Below are 22,226 nucleotides of genomic sequence, written 5' to 3'. Positions count from 1 at the left end.
GGGCCCAGAGACACCTCTCCGTTTACACGGAGTGACAAATCCCAGTCTCGATTCGTGCCAACCCAACAGACACTTTCGGAGATACCCGTAGTGCACCTTTATAGTCACCCAGTTATGTTGTGACGTTTGGTACACCCAAAGCACTCCTACGGTATCCGGGAGTTGCACAATCTCATGGTCTAAGGAAATGATACTTGACATTAGAAAAGCTTTAGCATACGAACTACACGATCTTGTGCTATGCTTAGGATTGGGTCTTGTCCATCACATCATTCTCCTAATGATGTGATCCCGTTATCAATGGCATCCAATGTCCATGGTCAGGAAACCGTAACCATCTATTGATCAACGAGCTAGTCAACTAGAGGCTTACTAGGGACATGGTGTTGTCTATGTATCCACACATGTATCTGAGTTTCCTATCAATACAATTCTAGCATGGATAATAAACGATTATCATGAACAAGGAAATATAATAATAACTAATTTATTATTGCCTCTAGGGCATATTTCCAACTGAAAGCAATGGCAATAAAACTGAACAATCAATATGCTAAGCTAATGGATGGGTCTTGTCCATCACATCATTCTCCTAATGATGTGATCTCGTTATCAAATGACAACTCATGTCCATGGTTAGGAAACTTAACCATCTTTGATTAACGAGCTAGTCTAGTAGAGGCTTACTAGGGACACGTTGTTTTGTCTATGTATCCACACATGTATGAAGTTTCCGGTTAATACAATTCCTTCAGTTTCTTCTTTTAGAAACTGAAGGAAATATGCCCTAAAGTCTTTACTAGGAAATATAAAATAACAACTTTATTATTGCCTCTAGGGCATATTTCCTTTAGTTTCTTCTTTTAGAATGCTGACAGAATATTGGAGAAGAGTGCCTTATTAAGCAATGGTAAATGAAGTAATGGAGATAAGGTTCAGGATAGTGAGACATCCTTGTTGGTCTCCAACAAAGCTGATGAAACAGCTAAGGAAAACTATCTTGAAGATAGTGAGACAACCCCAAAGTCATGTCTTGGTGTAGTGTTCGAGTTACTGGCCACTACCGCTGGCACAAGCTATTCAAACTCACTGTCTGGATCAGTTCGGTTTCTTGAGTCTCAACTACAAGCTGAAAGACATTGATCAGTTGTATTTGATGACCCGACCATAACGGACCATTAATAGGTCATATTTGATGACGCTATGAAAACAGCCCAACGGGTTAACGGGCCATAAACGGGCTAACTGTAACCACTGGCTGAATTTAGCCCACAAGCGGAACAGGCCAGTAATGGACCGTAAGTAACCGAATTCTGAAAATGAGCCCAAGAATAAATGGGCCCTTAAAAGGCCAGAAGTTAACATGGGCTGGAAACGGTCGACGGAATAATGGGCCGTTAATGGGTATAAAGCAATACACTGTTCATTACAGGCCAGTTTCACCACAGGTCGTTAATGGGCTAAGAGTTACAAAGGGCTTCATATGGGCCGAAAGACGTCATGGGCCATACATGGGCCAGAAGTTACAACGGGCTGGAATCATATTGGACGGCCCAAATGACGCTATTGGGCCTAATTCAGATAGGCCATAATGGGTCGCGAGTTAGCGGGCTGTAAATGGGCTAGATGCGAACAAGCCGTTAACAGGCTTTCCGTGGGCCGACCCGCTACCTTTTGACTAAGTAAAATGGGCCGGCCTTTTCATCGGAATGGGTCTCTCTAGGGTTGTGTCATGTGTCGACGTATCATAGGCGCCTCTTGTCCAATGACTGGATGACATCTGTCCCAACGCTGAGCCGACATGTGGTTATCGGATCCAAACCGAAACCCGATAGCTTAACGGCGATCCGTTACGGTGGATGCCATGTGTCGGTTACCCTTGACGAAAACACTTCTATGATGCGCCATTTATCATCATGGAAGTGGACACTTCCGTGATGATAATTTTGGTATTGTCATGGAACATTTCTACGACAACACAGGTATGACTATCTTGATTCTGTCATAAAATCGTCATGGATGTACATGCATGACAGAAAACGTGACCTACTATGATAGACACGTATCATTACGGAAGTGTATTTTTTTGTAGTGGTGATTTTTTTGCTAAGTTCTTACAACTCTCATTCTTGAACTGTTAGCTTTTGAGTTGTAACACTTAAAACTTGATGGTCGTCTGCCACTTTTTCTGCTACCGTTTGATGTGATGATAAATCCCGCGTGAAGTCATTATGTAGACGCCCATTTCTCATTGTGCATTTCATTATCTTCATTACATTTGTATATGCATGATGAATTGTCTTCATGTGTTGAAGAGGATCTCCATAAAGCAAAACCTGCCATGCGCATTTGCATTTAAAGGCAAAAAAAATTATATGCACATCTTCAGGGGGAGCCTCTTCTAACCTATGAAGCCAATGCCCATGTATTTTAACTTTCACATACTTTTATCCCCGTTGAAAACTTCAACCAGTTTGTCATCAATCGCCAAAAAGGGGGGAGATTGTAAGTGCATCTAGTGCCACCCCTAGTTGGTTTTGGAGTATTGATGACAAACATGGTTGAGGGACTAATGTGTTTGTGAGAATTGCAGGATAACACAGGTAGAAGTCCCTCATTGATTTGATTTTCCTACCAGAGATGACCCCTAAAAATGTATGAAGACATTGAAGACAATGGTGGTTCGTGAAGACATTCACATTGAAGATAATGACGTGTGAAGACATTCACTTGAAGACTATGGAGTGCGTAGACATAGTTTCTTTCGTAGTTTCCTTTTCTTCTTTATTGAGTCATAGGAACCATTGAACTGTTAAGTGGGGTCCAAGTGAACAAAGTCGGATGACTCATGTGATGCTTAACCAAAATCCTATGTCTTCGAGCGAAGACAATGAGAGCAAGTCTTATCCAGAGTTGGATGAGTCAGCTTTGCTTGTAGCCCAAGCCCCGCGTCTGTTTGAAATCTGACGGTTGGACACGTGTCGGTTCCTTAGTGGCCCAGGGTCATTTCATACATATCATGTCGGGTTGCCTCCTGGCTATAAATAGCCCACCCCCTACACCATAAATTGGTGGTTGCTCAGAGTTAGTGCACGGCTTTTGTCGTTTGAGAGCAACCCACCTCTGAAGCCCTTTGAGAGAGAGATCCTTGCGAGGACAAAGCCCCAAACACCCAGAGCCGAAGAGTGTTAGGCATCACTGAAGTCTTTATGTCCATGTGACCTCAAGACTTGTTACACTTGAGGACTGTGCATCCTCCAGTCGGTTAGGCGTCACGTTCTGAGGATTCAAGAGTCATTGTGTATCGCCGGTGAACGAAGTCTGTGAAGGTTTGGAAGTCTACCTTGAAGACTTATCAGAGTGATTGGGCGAGGACGGGGTGTCCTTAGCTCAAGGGGAATAAGGTGAAGACATAGTCTTCTGAGTTCAATCTCAGCCTCCCTAACCAGACATACAGTTGTCACAGCAACTGGAAATGGTCTACCAAATCCTTGTCTTCACCAAGCTACTGGTTCTATCCCCTACCTTCTTTACATTTCAGTTTGTCTTCGTGAAGTCATTGCTTGCTTGCCTGATCTGTTTGACTTCACTGTGCGAAGACTATTACATGTGTGGCTTCATACTGTCTTCCATTCTGATCTGTTCTACCTAGCTGCCATTTGTCTTCGTGCTTTCTCTATATTGCTTACTTGACTATGGTCTGTCTAGGGTATTTTATCTTCCACTTCATACCATGTTACTTCAACTTGATTGATTGTCTTCAAATACCTCGTGTTTTGAAAACTTTCATAAAAATCGCCTATTCACCCCCCCCCCCCCTCTAGTTGATAACTAGCATTTTCATTTTTATTCCATTACTTCTTTTAGATATTTCCTCTTAACCACTTCCTCCACGAACTGGCCTAAACGTTACCTGTCTGGAATATGGTTTAGTGCCATGCATTGATATGATATTATGCACATCAAATATGTTGCCTTAGTACAAATGGCTGAACATATTCCTTTGATCGTAAATTAACACCAAATATCTCGTATGCACGTACATTCAGGTCTCTTTCTAAAAGCAAAGTACTCATGTCAATGTAAAATTATTTGATAGACATAATTGGACCAGTTCCATATTTGCTTCATTTTGCCACATATATATATATATATATATATATATATATATATATATATATATATATATATATATATATATATATATGATGCGTACACATGGGACTGACAATATTTAAGTGCTATTTTCTGAAGTTATTGTTCATGCTCACCACTATATAAAAGAAGAAAGTATGATTTTGTTCAGTTATTATTTAAATGGTGTGCCTATTAGGATCGCTAGCATGCCCACAATTTAAACATGTCTAGTAGTATGATCTACCATCTCTTAGGTCATGCATATAGCATATGAAAGTATCAATTTAATTATGTCAATGATAAGCACACCGATTTAAATTTGTTGCAAATCTATAACGCAACGCAATGTATCTAAAAAGGGAAATAGGAATACTCTATGTTGTTTGATAAGAGGTGTTTTAATTTGGGCCTGAGCATAATCGGCAAGTTTATTTTCCCAAAGAAAAAAATATATACATAAGAACTTGAACCCCCATACTTGACCGCGCACCAAATAGGATTGCGCTTTCAGCTGGCCCAGTGACCTGTTTATATGGGTCTATGTCCATAGCTTTCTTCTTTCTTTTACTTTTTTTATATTCTCTATTTGATTTTTTTTCTTTTGTCCTGTCTGATATTATTTATCTATTTATTACTAGTATTTCACTTTTTGTGACCATGTTATTCTATTTAAATAACGTATCGTTACTTTTATATTTTGATTTGATTTTGTGCGTGTTCAATACATGCATATTTCACGCTAATACAAACTCATTTCTCTGGAAGTCATGAACATATTTTTAAAATACACGAATATTTATTTTGAAATATATGAGTATTTGTTTTGAAACACATTACTATTTTTATTTTAACAATTTATTATTAAAATAATTGAATAGTTAGAATATATAAATATTTTATATACTACACAATTTTCATGTGTCTACAAAAACATTGTCCTAGAATAGCAACGAAACATTATGTAAAAGACATGGAAATGTTATTTCTCCATATATATACGAATATATTTAACATCTCAAATGTATTTGTTTGAGCCATGGAGATGTTTTAATGATACTTTGAAATATAAAAATATTTTTAGAATATTGAGTTGCTCACTGGTAAATCCTATTTGGCGCTCGATGCAACAGATTGTCGATGGAACGCGCACCATGTGCCTTTCTGGTCTTGGCCCATTCTGTTTTCATCCTTTTTTGGTTCCTTTTTCTAAAAGAAACTTTCATTTTCTGTTCTTTTTTTATTACAATTTTTCTGGCTTTTTTGTTTTCATTTTCATTGACTTATGATTGTTTTCATTTTGTTTGGACGTGAGCGTTATTTCCACAATATATGAACATACATTCACATTTATGATTTATTTTTTAAAAGATATGACTTTCTTTGAAAGATGCATGAATATTTCTTTGTGCATTTTTGTAAAAAAAATGAGCATGTATATCTACTTACGTGGACACTTTTTAAAAGTTTCCATAACATAAATTTTTATTAAAAAATACTTTTCCTAAAATTGTTGAATGTAAAACCAATTTTTTTTTTTGAACAGCAACAAGCTAAAAGTGTCACGTGATGGGCGTCCCATTTAGGAGGCATCATGCAATCACCCAGCAGTCCCTTCACACACCGGACAAGACCCGCGAGTCCAAATGGGACAGATTTTAATGTATGACATATGCGCATTATGCGTGGGTTTTCTGCTAGAATTTTTCACACCCTTTGTATGTATATTTTCATGAATTTGAAGATGCTACATTACTGTTGCACCCATGGAGCTTTTTTTAGTGTCAAGGGGGCGGGGCGGGGAGGCGCCTCCCATGAATATTTTTATTTTATAAAAATGCTAACCTTGTGGCTTGGGAAAGAGTTTGTAGGGGTTTAGCGAGAGGAAAGTTGGTCGCGTTATATATATGGGGGTTCAAGTTCTTATATATATGGGGGTCAAATCGTTATACATAAGAACCTGTCTGGCCCCTAAGTTCGGAAGATTTCAAGCGATTTGACCAAAACTTGAGATCGTCCCTAATATTTAGACATGCTATTGGGGTGGGTACATTTTGCTACCTAGACACCTTTGCATTTCTAGCATCCCATATTTTCCACATAGTGATGAGCAGAACGAAGGTGGCGATTGCCTGGAAAACCATGTGCTGGATCTACTGTCTAGATGTTGTCGAAGGGGCTGGCCGAGGGGACGATGTTGATAGCGCGTCAAACATTCCTTGCAGTGGTGCAAGTGAAGAAGAAATGAACTTATGTACTTAATCATGGTATTGCATGTAGGGCAGTCCATGGATCATGGAAGCAATGATTTTCTTTTTCTTTGTGCAGGTTTTGGCGTGTGTTCAGTCGGTCGAGGTAAAGGAGCCAACCAAAAATCTTAACCTTTGAAGAAACTTTGGAAGCCTAGATGGCCTCTTGCTTGGGGTTTGTAATCCGTTGCATGATAGATTTGTAAGCTCACTTGATGGTGAAGTTGGAGCCATCAAGCAACATTCTCCTATCGCTAATTTGTTGCCACCGGGATTAGCAGATTACGCAAGGCAAGTTCGCTGCCATCATGTAGCATGATACTATCTAGCCTAGCATGTTGGTTGGTGTGGTGATTGAATAGAGCTGGAACGTAGTTGCCAGTGGTTCACGCAGAAGTCAACTCTCAAACTACTCCAAACCAAATATGTTTAACTTTGAGGTTTCTTGCAGATGGACTTATGAAAAAAGAAGAAAAACATTGTTGGTAGAGTTTTTTTGTTTTGACAGAGACTTGTTGCTTCAATCGGGTGCGAGCTTAAAAGCGTAAATACAAAATCATTGTGTCAAATCAGACGATGACTGAGCTCGACCTTTTTAAATAAGAGAAATCAAAGCATCCTCTTTCCACCAACTTTAGTTTTGTTTATTTTACAATTTTTGACTAGTGCACGCATATTTACTTTTATAAGACGTTTCCAGTGACCTAATACATCTTACTCCCTCCTTCCATTTATATAGGGCCTAATACTTTTTTCAAGACCGTCTTTGACTATTGACAAGATTAATAGTACATGACATGCATAATATAAAAATTATATCATTGAAAGCTTCTTTTACATACGAATTTGACGATGTGCTTTGTGTAAATTACATGTTAGATATTATTGCTTTAACATTTGGTAAAAGTTAGCCTCAAAAAATGCATTAGACCTTATATAGATGAAAGGAGGGAGTACAAAAGTTTACAGAGGGAATATCACAGTGGGAACTGGGAAGGAATAAAGCGGCCAAAATGATATGTCGGCTCAGTCTTTCGGAGATGCTCATAGGATAAAGTGTGCGTGTGTGCGTTCATAGGGGTGAGTGTATGCGCGTGTATATGAGCGCTTGTGTCTGTACTGATGCTAAAAAAAATACATCTTACTCCAAAAGTTTACAGAGGGAATATCACAGTGGGGAGGAATAAAGCGGCCAAAATGCTATATTCCGCCAAGTAAACGAAAATGAAGGGAGTTATAAGCGGCAAAATGTGCCATAGCTTTCGAGCAGGAGGCCGATTCCCGTGCCACGAGCTAACAATAATAGGCATAAAATGGTTACATTTCCCATCGGGAAATAGTAGCTTTTGGATCTTCCCCGGCATTGTGTGGACGCCGGCCACTACTTTCCAAGCCCGGCCTCACGAGCATCACCGCGTCGACGTCCGATTCCCGTCCCGGTCCAAAACCTTCTCCCATTTCGCGCAGCGGGGCCGCGCCCGGACGGCGACGTCCGCCCCGCCCCGCCCCGCCCGACCCGACCCCGTCCCGTCCTCTCCTCTCGTCTCCTTCCCCAAACTCTATCGGCAATCGGTGCGGCCTATCCTCCCCCGCGCGCGTCTCCGCCACCCAAATCCCTCCGCTCCCACCCATAAACTTATCCAAAACCGGCCGCCCCACCCCGCTCCAGCCCAGCCCCGCGCCCAACGCGATCGCCCCAGGCCTCCCCGCGCTGCTGCAGCAATGCCGGCCCTCGGGACGCTCTCCGCCGGCGGCGCCGCCGCCGGCGTCGCAGGCCTGCTCCGCCTCCGCCGCGGCCCCGCCCTCGCCTCGCCCCTGCCGGCCGCCGCCCGCGCTGGCGCCGTCCACGACGGCGCCCAGCTCGTCTGGGGCCGCCAGCTCCGCCCGGCCCTCGTCCTCCCCGCCGGCCTGCTCCCGCTCCAGGCCTCCAAGAGGCTCACGCTCCGCCCGCCCGCCGCCTCCGCCGAGCCCGCCGGGTGAGTGATCGTTCTCTACCGCCACGTCTGCACGCTGGAAGCTTCTGGAAACGCCTCTGGCCGGCCGTTTTGTTTAGTTGCACACAGTTTGGTTTCCTCGCTCCCACGCGCCGCGCGGAAAAAAAAATTCACCCACATTTGCGCCGCTGCACATGCGAGCGGCACGACTTCAAATATTCTGGTCCCACCTGCAGCCACACTGATCGCTGATCGGTGGGGCTCACAGCCACAAAATCCGTGCTCTGTGCGTGGGAGTGCGCTTTTAACAATTTTATTACTTTCTGATGACTGTGGTTGCAACAGGGAGGCCAAGTCGCCAGGGTTGCTGGAGAAGTACCCTGCAATCACCACCGGCTTCTTCTTCTTCATGTGGTACGTTCTCGCTGCCTCACTCAACAGCAACACGGCCACCCTTTGGCTTTCGTGGATCGATCTTGCAGTGATTTTATTCAGCTAATTTGTGCATTCTGGCGCAAGTGATCCTGCAGGTACTTCCTGAACGTCATATTCAACATCCTCAACAAGAAGATCTACAACTACTTCCCCTACCCATAGTAAGTGTGTCATATGCTGATATGCATCCTTGCCTTTGTTTTGAAACGATGAAGATCAGCGACTGTGACTGGGTTGCAACTTACACTGGAAAATGGCACTGCTGATTGCAGCTTTGTTTCGGTGATCCATCTACTTGTGGGAGTTGTGTACTGCCTCCTCAGCTGGGCCGTTGGTCTCCCGAAGCGTGCGGTAATTCGAACCATCTTGCTGTAGCATTGTGTTTTCTTTGAGAATTCACACAGTGGTCAGAATGGTCCTCAGTTGATGGGTCTCCTGTAAATTCATAAAAGTTCAGCGGCCTCACTGAGACTGTAGGAACAAAGATTTCATAAAAGTTTCATATTGTTCAACTGATAGGCTTCCTGTAAATTTCATTATAATGTTGCACTCATGGATCATATGCCACTGCCATGTTTAAGCCTCTGCATAAAATGTAGGAAATCTTACAATTTCTGGTTTTAAAAAAGAATTGCAGTTGTTAAGTAAATTGTAGAGACTCTTTATTTGAACCGTAAAGCAAATCTGTTGTTCTTTGTGTGGTCAATGAGCTTAAACTAAACTTGATCCACCCTTCATCTTTTCATACATTAGAAAAGTATGCGTTCATTAGAATAGCATGCCTCTATATTGACAACATATTAGAAGAATTTATCATATCAATAGCTGCTTCTGATCAAGGCCATGTTTCTTATCTTGAAATTTGCATAAAAATTAACACAAATTACCGCTATCTTCCGTAGCCTATCAATGCAACGCTCCTGAAGCTGCTCTTTCCGGTGGCATTGTGCCATGCTCTTGGTCATGTCACAAGCAACGTGTCCTTTGCTACTGTTGCAGTCTCGTTTGCCCACACTATTAAAGGTGCCTCTTTCATGTGCAGATTTCAGTTTGGAGTTCTCTTGTCCCTTTTCTGTTTTATATGCTAATTCTTCTGTGTTACATAATTGCTATGCAGCTTTGGAGCCCTTCTTCAATGCAGCTGCTACCCAGTTTGTCCTTGGACAGACAGTTCCCTTGTCTCTGTGGTTGTCTCTTGCCCCTGTTGTGCTTGGTAATTTCTCAATTAAGCCTTCTGTTACCAGTTTGCTAGTAAAGCTGTAGAAATTAATTTTTAGTATAAGAAACCAGTTAAAATTATTGGATACAGTGATTAAAAGACCGATAATACCTTGATCAGACAAGTTTCTCTAGTGGCACAATTCCTTTCCTGTCATTGTTATCATTTTTCACTTGATAGCATGTGCTAAATAGTACTAGTAACTTCTTTGGTCCATGCCTTTTTCTTCTTCAACCTATTTAACTACTTGAACATGACCAGGTGTTTCAATGGCATCCCTCACTGAACTGTCATTTAGCTGGAAGGGTTTCATCAATGCTATGATCTCTAACATCTCGTTCACTTACCGGAGTATTTATTCCAAGAAAGCCATGGTTTGTGCCTGTTTTCTTCTTGTCGCTTGACTCCTCATCTTTTGTTGCCTTTTGGGCTGTTGCTGTTCAATTCCTTTGTTTTTACTAACCATTTTTGTCGTTGCAGACTGACATGGATAGCACCAACGTGTATGCTTACATCTCAATAATTGCTCTAGTTGTCTGCATACCACCTGCACTTATTGTAAGTGTGATAAATATAGCCCAAACAAAAAAGGTTTCTTGTGTTATGCTTCACGTTTCTTATTTTGAATGACCAACCTTGCAGATTGAAGGACCACAGCTAATGCAGTATGGATTAAACGATGCAATTGCAAAAGTAGGAATGACAAAATTTGTATCAGATCTTTTCCTGGTGGGATTGTTCTACCATCTCTATAATCAGGTAACCAGTTGCATAGGCTCTTGTTGGAATAATTAGGTGTGGCATTTGAGCTTTCTCATGGCATTACACCATACCATTTGTAATAACATGAGCCATACAATGACTTTACCGGCATCTGTTTCTTATGCAATGTAGAGATCAACATTTAGCAGCAGTTGATCGTGATGTTGCCAGACTAGCACATTCCATTTTTGATGGTTTCATCTGTTATAATCCGTTACATGGCTCATGGCAGATTGCTACAAACACTTTGGAACGGGTGGCCCCTCTGACACATGCTGTTGGCAATGTGTTAAAAAGGGTTTTCGTCATTGGTTTCTCGATCATCATTTTTGGTAAATAAAATGTCCCATTATTTATTATGACTAAATATTATTTGCCCAATTGTCCTTTTTTCTGTGGCATGGGTTTATGCCTAGTTTTAACCCTTGCTAAATCTTGTGTGAGCAGGCAACAAAATTACCACACAGACTGGAATCGGGACTTGCGTTGCAATAGCTGGTGTTGCCCTCTACTCGTACATCAAAGCTAAGATCGAGGAGGAGAAAAGGGTAAGCTTCCCCTCAATTATTCCAGTATCTCCTAATCTGAATACATGTAAAGAGGAACCAATATGAGCTGTTTCTAACTGGAATATGATTATACAGCTTTGGCAACACTGAACGACCAAATAAATTGAAAGTTTTCTTGATTAATCCAAGCAACATAACATATTTTTCTGTTCTTGGTTACCCCAGGAAAGGTAATTTACTAAAAATAATTCTTCCTCTTGGTTACCCCAAGAACATATCGCATATTTTTCTAATCAACCAAGACCCTCAAAAGGTCAAAATCAGCTAGTCAAAGAGTATAAATAACAAGATGAAAACCTTTCAACAATTGGATTGGTATGGTCAATGCTAACCATGGTTGTAGAGAAGACAAATATGGAGTTATAAACATTTTTTCCTTGTATGATCCAAGAGCCATGTTAATGCCGCAATCTTATTTATCTTGCTCAAATCTTTGCAGGCGAAGGCCGCCTGATGAGGTGACTGCTGTGAATATGGTCTGATGGTTTCCGGCGCTCGAGTTGCATTGCCTCGGAGACGACATGGACGGATCTCTTCTTCGTTATTTGTTTTTTGTTTTTCAGTTATCTGCTAAAGTGTTCCCTTGTGAGGTCGAACAGCTACATTGCAGATGGTAAGACTGGTTGTTTCCATCAGATGAGAGAGCTCAGATGTGCAGTAATAAACGCTCGTATTTGTAAAGGCTTTTCGTTTTGTGTGTGAGAACCGAGTTATCTTCTTTGTACCCTTCCTTTCGTTAGTTCTTCTGCTATGCAATGTTGGACTCAGACCATCAAGTCTTCTGTGCTGTGTCTCTAGCTCTCTTTTTTTTTTTACTTTCTGACACGCCTCGTCAGTTAGACCATATACACTCATCCTCCATACACACGTTTGATATGCAAGTTTAGCAGAGAATGGTGTTAGGGCATCTCGACCCTCAAAATGGTCACAGGTATTTGCCTGGGGCCTCTCCAGACTCGTCCGTAGACATGAATACAGAAGCCGACCATCCAATGATGTCCCTTAAATGCCCATCTTTGTTTTTTTCCCCAAGTCCGCAATACTCAAGATAATAATAGAAAATGGCATATTTCATCAATAAATAACATGTAAGTATCCCCTAGTACAACAATAGTTTAAATATAGATATTACATCTGAGATAACTGGATGTTCAACAAATTTTTCAAATTCATCGATTTTAAATTCAACAATACTTGAGTCAACCGCATATGTCGTCTCATGCATTGTGCCCCATAAGTTTCATCAAACAATGTATGAATGTAAATTGCCAGCCCTTAGTTCTGTGGTAGTGCATGACAGCGCGTCCAAGCTATACAAGGGGGTGATTATCGAGTTGCAACATTTAGTGAATGCATGACCAACATGTAGAGCAGCAGAAAGCAAAAACTTACAATCTCCATGGTTGAAGAGCCTCGTGGGCACTTTCTCTCCACTTGTGTAATCTACTGCGACCATTGATGGCCTAGCAACTTCACATTGCGTTCATGGATCACGTGCTAAGTCGTAAGGCGTGAAATGACTTTGCTCATGAAATGAAGCATGCATGTTTTTCCAAAAGGTTGAGCCCCCTTGCCTCATGCCTACAAAGTCCGCAGACATCCAACAATGCCCGGGTGGCGGCCAAAGAGATAGAAGAGGATGCGGATGCTGAGCAAGGGAGAAACAGGGACGGAGTGAAAGAAAAATGGCCCAACATATTGGACACTTTCGGACGTATGTGGGCATCCACAGGAGGATGCGGATTCTGAGCAACGAAGAAACATGGACGGAGTGAAAGAAAAATGGCCCAACGTATTGGAATTCAGACACGTTCAGGTGGAGGGGCTCGTCCATGGATTTTCCTTTCTTTTGCTACAATTTCACTCAAAGGGGAGAATGTGGGCGTTTTGAGAGTCAACGTTGGAAACGCCCTTACTTTAAAAATCCAGACTTCCCTGTGCTCTATATAATAGAGATGGTCTAGCTGACGAAGCTCATGTATAGCATAAATTGGTTCTGAGAATGCATCAGACTTCCCGTGTCATTTGTACACTAAATTGGTACTGAGAATGCACCATAGTTCCTATGTCATTTGTACACAGGACCATAGCTAGTTCAAATATATATAACACAGCGGAATTATCCTGACACAACAGGGAACAAAATCTGTATAACGTTTCTGGACTCAAACCTTCCTGCAATCCCGAGGAAGAACAGATTAAAACATTGACAACAACCAGCCTGGTCACATGTGAAAAAGCCTCTACCAAGTTATGGGGAAAAACAACACATAGAATGACAACATCATTTCTACAGGTATGTAAACGGAATAACCAAGACCAATTCCGCTCATTGTCCAAACCGGACAGATAGAAATCTACCTAGCCACATGCTGGAGATATTCACAGTCGCTTTCATCAGTCTATAGAAAATGGCACACAGGGCTAAGAACCCAACAGCCTTTTGATCCCAGCTTTCTGGTCAGATGTCAGCCTGGAAGGGAACTTGATGCTGAACTTAACGCGCAGATTTCCCTTCTTACCGGGCTCCTTGGGTATTGGCATCCCCTCTCCAGGGATCACCTCTTCATAGCTAGGGTGGATTACCGAGTTAACTTGTCTAGACAAGCTCCGCCCGTCGAGCGTTGTGAGTTGCACGGTATAGCCAGTCAGTGCTTCCACCAAGGAGATCTTCTGTGTCATGACAAGATCGTTTCCTTCCCTGGTGAAAACATCATGGGGCTTCTCTTCAATGATGAAGACAATATCAGCAGGCATCATGCTTGGAGATTCATTTCCCTTTTCAGGGAAGGTGATCTTTGTCCCCTTCTTCCAACCGGGCTTCACATCTATCGTCAGAATTTCTTCTACCTGTGAAACTCTCCTGAAAATGTAAGTAAAATTAGCAAGCGGGCACCAATAAAAGCATGGTCCTGAAACAATACATTGATATCTTTATGTCAAAGCATAACACAAGGTATTCACAAGAACATAGCCACACAGCTAAATATATTTAAACACCATCCATAAAAATGTTGCCTAACATAAGCAAACATCAACACAATGCACACACCCTTAGGGTGGAAATGACAACCATGAAGACATAACAATTTCAGAAGTGTCTCTTAAAGACACATCAAAGCTAGACCACCTGATGCCTATGCAGCCTGCGCTGTAGAATGACCTATGCAGGGCTTCACTACCACATGAAAAAATGGTTAACAAGAATACCCACCTGGGCACTGACTACAGAAAATTAGGCAACAATTAATATGCATATACATGAACCTAGCCCTTTTTCGAATGTTCTCTACGTGTTAGCAAAGCAGACCAACTGGAAAAAGATCAGAAGGCATTCACAAGGGAAAGATGAAAAGCTATCCTAAAAGGAAACATGTAACGACCATCTCTTCAGAGAAAACGTGTCAGAAAACAGGTGTTATTTGGCATGTCCAGATTTTTTAACAAACTGTACAGCAGAATCCGAGTCGGATTCTGACACTCACGTCCGCATCCAAGTACGCCCATGCAGAACATACTATAACAACAGCACTTGCATTTTTTTTGGCAAGTTAATCTGTTGTTACATAATTTACAACATACATAAGTGTTAACTATTGTCACCACTAGCACTAAAATTAGATTAGTTATCCGTTTTCCCAACTATTGTTACATAATTTACAACATACATAAGTGTTAACTATTGTCACCACTTGCACTAAAATTAGATTAGTTATCCGTTTTCCCCACCTATGTGAAGAATAAAAAGTCAATCCAAAAAAATTCCCAACTTGGATAGCCGAATCCGAGTCGGATTCCGACTTGTATCAGTGTACAAGTAAAACTCATGAAAAACATGCTATTCATACTGCATAGCTGTAAGATTGAATAGAAAGAGTGAGCAATGAAGAGACTGGTTTCTTGTGCTCAGCAAGGAAATAAGAAAATCAAAAGGACTGCTGCAGTTATTAATAGCTATCATAGGTATCATCCCTGTGCTACAAAAACTATACAAATACCAGATAATCTATGGCTCAAAACAAATTCTCAATTCTATCCAGAAAGTATAAAGCCAGCCGCTAAACAACAAAATGCAACTTAGCTTCACAAGGCCATCTTGATAAGTTGACTACTATGAAAAAATTACACTGCTATTTCTAATAGTTGAGTGGAAACTAAATTAATTTGTCACAACAATAGTGGACACGCACAGGCCATAGAAACTAAATTAATTTGTCACAACAACAGTGGACATACACAGCCCATTGAAGAACAATATGCTTGCTCCAAATAAAAGTTTCTAATGCAATTAATTCACCACCGATAATCCGTTGAATCCCTATAGCCTATAGGAGGTTACATACCGCGATTTCTCACATCGACGTGCTTAGATGAAAAGTTCAGGAAATTCAAGGAAGCTTACCCACTGGTCTCTATGACCTCTCTTGAGATTTTCATCTTTTTGGCCACACCCTTATACAAATCCGCAAGGGTCACTGAAAGCTGATTCTCAATGGGTGCTGGTTTGTGTGATGGGCGCGGCATATTGCCGGCAGAACCCTCTGCAAATCGCTTAGCGAGATACTCGTTGCTAAACACGCCCCCACCATAAGATCTTGGTTCCCCTCTCATGCTGCCACCCGGCATGCCACCCAGGAAGGAAGGCCCAGAAAATCCAAAAAACTCAGCAAATATATCATCCGCACTCCTCGGATTGAAGTGAAATGAGGTTGACTGGCCACCACCAGGGTAGAAAGAAGATGCACCAGGACCTCCTGCCCCTGGAGGCGGCTGTCCCTTGAGCCCTTCTTCCCCTAGCTGGTCATATATTGTGCGTTTCTGGGAGTCGCTAAGGACCTGAAAGGTCATAAGGCAACACATAGCATCAATGCACATTTATAGTAAATGGCTGGAAGTAGAGTCTTAACTAATTATTGGAAGTTAAACTTGCTAAAAAATGGCAGGATCCGGTCCAAAATATCGTTTCTAAACTGCACAACAGAAAATACCAACCAATGAACAATGTAGTAATTGCCAATTTAACCATGACAGATGCTTGCGCTAAAAGATGCCAAAGGAGTGGATTAATGTTTGCATCAACAGATAAGTGTCTTTGAACTTGCAACAGTTGTTTAGGGTCCCTACTTAACATTATTTCTAAATCCCGGATTCTAAACAAAGATGCAATGCAATTCTACCTATCTCCAGCGTACACAATTAAAAGTTTAAAGGATAGCAGATCATATCGCTGGGTGCAGTAAGACCTACAGCAACAACAAAGGGCATACACCATTATGTCCAAACTTGCACTTGAAGGAAATCTTTCCATCAGACAGACCTACCGCAAGGACTGTCGATCTGAATTGATCGCATACACAGATACACAAGGATCAAAACGTGAACTTTCATGATTGGCGATGAACAGATTTCGCTAACTGTTCAAGAGCGGAAGAAAAAGGAAATCTAATCTTGGCAGGAGGAGATCAAAAAAGAAAAGCAACCTCGTACGCCTCGGAGATCTGCTTGAACTTGGCCTCCGCCTCCTTCTTGGTGGTGGGGTTCTTGTCTGGGTGCCACCGCATGGCGAGCTTGCGGTAGGCCTTCTTGAGGTCGTCGTCGCTGGCGCCGCGGTCGACGCCGAGGACCTTGTAGTAGTCGACCCCCATCTCTTTGGGCGCCGGAGCTGCCGGCTCCGTCCGCCGGCGGCCGCCCCGCGTGGACGACGACTCTGCTGCCTTCCGCTTGGTTCCGCCGGCCCCTCGAATCTTGCCGGCCTTGTCGTCCCCGTCCCCTCACCGGAGAGGTTCGCTCGCTCCCTCGGTCGGTCTCCCTTATCGCACGCCGCTGCGCCGAGCCGTGGGTGGCCTCGGTGCCCGGTTCCGTCTCGTGCTCGTGACGGGAAAGGCGGCTCGCACCGGGTTGCGAGGAAATTAGTAAGGGGTGGAAGCTTCCAGAAGCATGCCATACGTGTACAGGTAGATAGAATTCGGTCGCGGTTGGGCTCTGCGGCGCGGGCCGTCCGGTGGGACCTGTCAGCCCATCTATCTTTTGATGCGCTTGTGGTTAAGAATGTGCCCAGAAAAAAAAGCCCGAATGATCATCAAAATAAAGAGCAAAAAACCCCAACTGACCCTTAACAAAAAAAGCCCGACTCAGGGCTCCTTTGGTTTGATTTGTATAAGTTGAAGATACTCTTTTTTTTTAGGAAATGCCATTATGGCGGTTTATATTTCATGTGAGAATAAAGATACATCGTTTGATAAAACGTCTACTAAAAACTTCGGAGGCTCCGACTTCTAGAGAATTATTCGAGAAGTCTTCGAGTTCCTAGAAAATATATCCGCCGCCATATTAGCCTCCCTAGGACCGTGATGAAAATATATCAAAAAAAATTGCGAGCTAAAAAGAGCATTCTTCATAGATTGCCGCCGCTGGGCCAAGGGAATTGCCGCCATTCTGCATGATCTCAATTACCTCCATACAATCCACCTCCACGTAGATTTTGTTGCAGCCCATATCATTAGCCAGAAGAAGCCCATCCCTAAAACCCCGAGCTTCTGATGTCCCGACATCTTCCATGAACGGAATATCAACACAAGATGCAACCAAGAAAAAAGTTGTGTCATCACGTAAACTTGCACCCGTACTCCCAGTACCCTCTGTCTTGATCAAATGTAACATCAACATTGAGTTTAACTAGACCATCCAGCGGCTTGTTCCATCCATGTCTCTTGATTCTCATATTTTTGAATTGTGCCTGTGTGAAGTTTTTTGCCAAAGCTAAAATTGCTTGTGCTGATCTCGTTGGCTCAAAAAGGAGCTCACCATGAGTGAACTGGCGACGCTCCCACCACACATACTAGACACCTATGGCCAGTAGATCATTGCGGTTAACATCAGCCACCAATGACTGAATTTGATTCCTGGACAGTAGCATATCCGCCGGCACAGACCCCCTTCCCTTTCAGATGTACATACCTCATTGATCAAGGGTCTCAGACCAAGAATTCGCCATATTTCTTGCACTCTTGGGCACAGAAACAAAGCGTGCCTAATTCTCTCATAGTCGGATGTACAAAGCAGGCATTGGGAACTACTCCCTCCTTTCCGGTTTATAGGCTCAATTCAAAAATCTCACCAACTAAGATAGATGGTAAGTGATGGAATACTTTTTGTAATTTGCAAAAGCACCCAATTAATGCTCTTGTTTTTTTCAAAAAATTATGTTTACCAATGTATTAATTGCAATGCATGCATGCATAAAGTACACGCATTGATCAATTTTCTCTTAATACTTGCATGCAACGATTTAATGCACCTTGAAATCTGAACTTGTGATGAGGAACAACCAAATTGAGCCTTATAAAATGAAAAAACTAAGATTTTGAGATAAGCCATATAAACCGAAAAGGAGGAAGTTGTTATCATATGCCTATTCGCAAGGACTCCATAACAGGGAATTGCTCCAAGCAAAGCTCTCCACACATGGATTTTTATTTTTGCCGGCACACGCAATTTCCAAATGGTTCGCCAGACTGGACTAGTACTTGAGGCTTGAACTGAGTTTGTCATTCTCAACTTTCGTGGTAAGCCATTCTTCATGATAAGCCGGTCTAACAAAAAAATCCCACTTCTGTTAAAGTGCCATGAGACAAAATCATCCATCATACCCATTGCCAAAGGGATGTTCATAATTCGTTGCACATCAATAGGCCAAAATATATCATTTAATAACTGTTCATCCCACGTCCTTTTTTCGGCATCAATGAGTTCAGAAACTCTTGTAATCAAAATTTTACCTCTCGGTGTCATAACTTTCTGTGTAGGACTGCTCAGTATCCATGGATTTTCCCAAATCTTAATTTGAGAACCATCGCCTACTCTCCAAGTAATTTCATAAGCACCGCCTCGTCAAGGTGGACCTCCTGAGGCCGACCCAAAGCTTGTAAGAGCATATATAATCAGGACTGACTAATTTTGATCCCCAAACATCCGTGGATGTGCTCGGTCAGTGACCGGGCGTGTCCGTTTTGAGTCTTCACTTGTGCATGCATGTAATCATGTCCCCTACATTCTCCCAAATTGCCCAGTCAAATGCATCTGATTGATGGGCATGAAGAAAGAGAAAAGGTGGTCCGAGGTAGGCCGCATCCTACATAGAGGGCTGCCCGAACATCCTCATATCTTTCCCACATATGAATTGAATATAGGAATTTGTGGACTTACCGGACACGTCGGGACAAAGTGAGGGTTGTGCTTGGGCGACTCCTTTCCTCCCCTCATCTGTCCGGACAATGTTCAAGTTGTCTGATTAGATGTTTGAGAGGTCAGATTGTACACGTCCGGAGTAGATGCTAAGAATGCAAAATGGGTTGCACCCTAAAAAACCGGAGCTCATGTTAACTTTTACTTTCTCCGTTTCAAATTACTCGTCGCAGAAATGGATGTATTTAGAACTAAAATACATCTAGATACATCCATACCTGCGACAAATAATTCCGAACGAAGAGAGTACAATCGTTCGTTTTCCATTTCAACCATCCAGATTCATATAAGAGATACATATGAAGTTGTGTCAGGGTCGTGAAAAGCATCGTCCTAAAATGTCTCGAGAAAGAACATGTTTTGCCTCTACGCGGCGTCGTTTATTTAGGTGAGACGTGGGAAGGAAACACGACCAAATCATATCTCCGGCCTCTCGTTCAGCAAGCATGCATACTACTCCCTCTGTCCTAAAATACTTATAATAAAAATGTATGTATCTAGACGCATTTTAATTTTAGATACATCTACTTTTATTTATTTCTATGACAAGTAATTTCAGACGAAGGGAGTACAACTGAAAACAAGATGACAACATTTACTCCAGAAGTACAATTGAGCAGCCTAGCAGGGGATCTGCCTGATGAACCAGCGGATGACCTTGACGGGCATCTGGACGAGGCCCACCGCCAGGTTCGCCGCCGCCGCGCAGCACACGCAGCACGGGCACACGCAGCTCAGCGCCGACCTACCAAGAGAAAACGAGTTCAGACACACACTCACGTTATGCTAACAAGCCGTAGCAGAGAAACCAAAGTTTAAGCCAATGTCGCAAGCACCCAGAAGATGGGGCTGGCATGCATGAGGGTCGAGGGAGCAGCCAGGAAGAGACGCGCACGCACCCGAGGATCCAGACGACGGCGCCGGCGAGCGAGAGCACTAACGCGAGGGCGGCGAACGGCAGGCCGATCAGGAGCCCCAGCGGCCGGCACTGCCAGCCGTCGTCGTCGCGACGACCATCGTCCGCCCCCATCGATCGATCTCCGGCTCCTCCAGCCGGTTGTTCTTCCGCAGCGTCCTACGTAGGTGCGTGTGCGAACTGGGAGGTTGGAACTATGCCCGAAACCGAGAAACCAAACGGTTGGTAAAGAACGCTGTGAATTGAACTCGAACTGCCAGCACCGAGTACGTGCGGTGCGGGGCGGGGGAACTCCACTCCGGAGAGTGGCGCAAAACCGAACGGGCAGCGTGCGTGGCAGTCCTTTCTTTTTCCCGCCAATCACAGCCTTTGGTATGTTTTGGTTAACTGTTCTTACCAAAGCGTAGAAGCTCGTCATGAGGTCGGTTGCCAGGTCCGCCTGGGATCCGGATGCGCCTGCGCGAACGACCACGAAAATGAATCCGATTTCGCCTCGTACAGTGTTTGCTCCGGTGCCGCGGCTTTAAGAGGGGGATATCGCCGCCCTGGTTTTCGCTTGCTCACACTGATTCAATCCCGAGTTTACCCGGTACTGAGTTTGCGAGGCGATCCGCTCCTGCTCAGAGCGCGGGTGAACAGCATGGAGCCGATCATGGCGGCGGGCAGAGTGCCGTGCGCACAGGGGCAGGGCCATGAGCTGCAGCAAGATTTCGACTACTTCTTGGTAGTGGACTTCGAGGCGACGTGCGAGAAGGACGCGCGGATCTACCCGCAGGAGATCATCGAGTTCCCCGCCGTCCTCGTCGACGCCGCCACCGGCCGCCTCGAGTCCGCGTTTCGCCGCTACATCCGCCCGAAACACCACCCCGTGCTCACCCAGTTCTGCAGGGACCTCACCGGCATCCGGCAGGAGGACGTCGACGGCGGCGTCGACCTCGGCCAGGCGCTCCGGCTGCACGACGCTTGGCTGAGCGCGGCGACGACGGGGGCAGGGGCCAAGAGATGCGGCGGCCGATTGGCCGTCGTCACGTGGGGAGACTGGGATTGCCGCACCATGCTCGAGTTCGAGTGCCGCTTCAAGGGCATCGAGAAGCCCTCCTACTTCGATCAGTGGATCAACCTGAGGGTTCCCTTCCAGGCGGCGCTCGGCGGCGGAGGGCGGTTCACCCTGCAGGAGGCGGTCCGCGCGGCGGGACTGGACTGGGAGGGACGCCTGCACTGCGGGCTGGACGACGCGCGCAACACGGCGTGGCTTCTTGTCGAGCTCATGCTGCGCGGGGTCAAGATGAGCATTACCGGCTCGCTGGCGCCGCCACGACCGATCCAGCAGCAGCCGCCTCACACAAGCCCTTGCCGTGGCTCCTCAGCACTGGCGCCGCCGCCCATCCAGCAGCAGCAGCAGCCGCAGCCTCACGTAAGCACCTGCAGTGGCTCGTCTGTGACGTGCTTCTCCTACTGCGGCCAGCGGGTGGCGACCAGAGGAGGTGTGGTGTCGGTGCCGGTATCGATGCAGGGGAAGTGCTTCTTTGCGTGCGTCAATGGGTGCCGTGTGTTGTTCGTGTGTAGCAACTGAACGAGCCACGACATGAGTCTAGTATATGGAGTAGCATAATACGGTGCGTTGCCAACGATGTTTGACGAAACAAAGATGTACAGACTCTTCCAATAATAATTTATATTTTTCTTTATTATTTTACTATATGTAGAATAGGGCACTCTAGAATCAGACATACTCTACATGAGTCGCATGTTTTCCATAGAGTC

The 22,226-nt window shown here is 43.9% G+C and overlaps 4 protein-coding genes across 4 annotated transcripts; 2 read left to right on the top strand and 2 right to left on the bottom strand.

The window, feature by feature from the left end:
* Positions 1–7,976: 7,976 nt before the first annotated feature.
* On the top strand, positions 7,977–12,084 carry LOC125552665 (triose phosphate/phosphate translocator, chloroplastic-like). Its single transcript, XM_048716295.2, has 12 exons — positions 7,977–8,359; positions 8,663–8,731; positions 8,848–8,913; positions 9,025–9,103; positions 9,655–9,775; positions 9,870–9,965; positions 10,233–10,345; positions 10,452–10,529; positions 10,614–10,730; positions 10,966–11,065; positions 11,181–11,281; positions 11,742–12,084. The coding sequence occupies exons 1-12, from the start codon at positions 8,106–8,108 to the stop codon at positions 11,754–11,756; spliced, it is 1,209 nt and encodes a 402-aa protein (XP_048572252.1). The 5' UTR covers positions 7,977–8,105; the 3' UTR covers positions 11,757–12,084.
* Positions 12,085–13,389: 1,305 nt separating this feature from the next.
* LOC125552667 (uncharacterized) lies at positions 13,390–17,203 on the bottom strand. The gene is made up of 3 exons (XM_048716296.2): positions 16,783–17,203; positions 15,705–16,138; positions 13,390–14,165 (listed from the first exon to the last, which is right to left on the bottom strand). The coding sequence occupies exons 1-3, from the start codon at positions 16,945–16,947 to the stop codon at positions 13,727–13,729; spliced, it is 1,038 nt and encodes a 345-aa protein (XP_048572253.1). The 5' UTR covers positions 16,948–17,203; the 3' UTR covers positions 13,390–13,726.
* Positions 17,204–19,840: 2,637 nt separating this feature from the next.
* LOC125554139 (taximin) lies at positions 19,841–20,709 on the bottom strand. The gene is made up of 2 exons (XM_048717739.2): positions 20,446–20,709; positions 19,841–20,291 (listed from the first exon to the last, which is right to left on the bottom strand). The coding sequence occupies exons 1-2, from the start codon at positions 20,574–20,576 to the stop codon at positions 20,168–20,170; spliced, it is 255 nt and encodes an 84-aa protein (XP_048573696.1). The 5' UTR covers positions 20,577–20,709; the 3' UTR covers positions 19,841–20,167.
* A 325-nt stretch (positions 20,710–21,034) lies between these two features.
* Positions 21,035–22,212, top strand: LOC125548218 (uncharacterized). The gene has a single exon (XM_048711880.2). It carries the CDS (start codon positions 21,103–21,105, stop codon positions 22,033–22,035), a length of 933 nt encoding a protein of 310 aa, XP_048567837.2. The 5' UTR covers positions 21,035–21,102; the 3' UTR covers positions 22,036–22,212.
* Positions 22,213–22,226: the final 14 nt, after the last annotated feature.

This window comes from Triticum urartu, chromosome 3A (assembly GCF_056163025.1).
Source record: "Triticum urartu cultivar PI428250 chromosome 3A, HENAU_Tu73, whole genome shotgun sequence".
Classification (NCBI taxonomy): Eukaryota; Viridiplantae; Streptophyta; class Magnoliopsida; order Poales; family Poaceae; genus Triticum; species Triticum urartu.
Note: the sequence above shows the minus strand (reverse complement) of the source record. Positions and strands in the feature narration are given on the sequence as shown.

Coding starts and splice junctions, on each gene's coding strand:
- LOC125552665 (XM_048716295.2), top strand. CDS start 8,106: ATGCCGGCCCTCGGGACGCTCTCCGCCGGCGGCGCCGCCGCCGGCGTC. Junction 10,346..10,451: donor TTTATTCCAAGAAAGCCATG/GTTTGTGCCTGT, acceptor TTGTCGTTGCAG/ACTGACATGGATAGCACCAA. Junction 11,066..11,180: donor TTTCTCGATCATCATTTTTG/GTAAATAAAATG, acceptor TTGTGTGAGCAG/GCAACAAAATTACCACACAG.
- LOC125552667 (XM_048716296.2), bottom strand. CDS start 16,947: ATGGGGGTCGACTACTACAAGGTCCTCGGCGTCGACCGCGGCGCCAGC. Junction 16,139..16,782: donor AGATCTCCGAGGCGTACGAG/GTTGCTTTTCTT, acceptor ATGACCTTTCAG/GTCCTTAGCGACTCCCAGAA. Junction 14,166..15,704: donor GAGGTCATAGAGACCAGTGG/GTAAGCTTCCTT, acceptor TTACATTTTCAG/GAGAGTTTCACAGGTAGAAG.
- LOC125554139 (XM_048717739.2), bottom strand. CDS start 20,576: ATGGGGGCGGACGATGGTCGTCGCGACGACGACGGCTGGCAGTGCCGG. Junction 20,292..20,445: donor GCCGTCGTCTGGATCCTCGG/GTGCGTGCGCGT, acceptor TTCTCTTGGTAG/GTCGGCGCTGAGCTGCGTGT.
- LOC125548218 (XM_048711880.2), top strand. CDS start 21,103: ATGGAGCCGATCATGGCGGCGGGCAGAGTGCCGTGCGCACAGGGGCAG.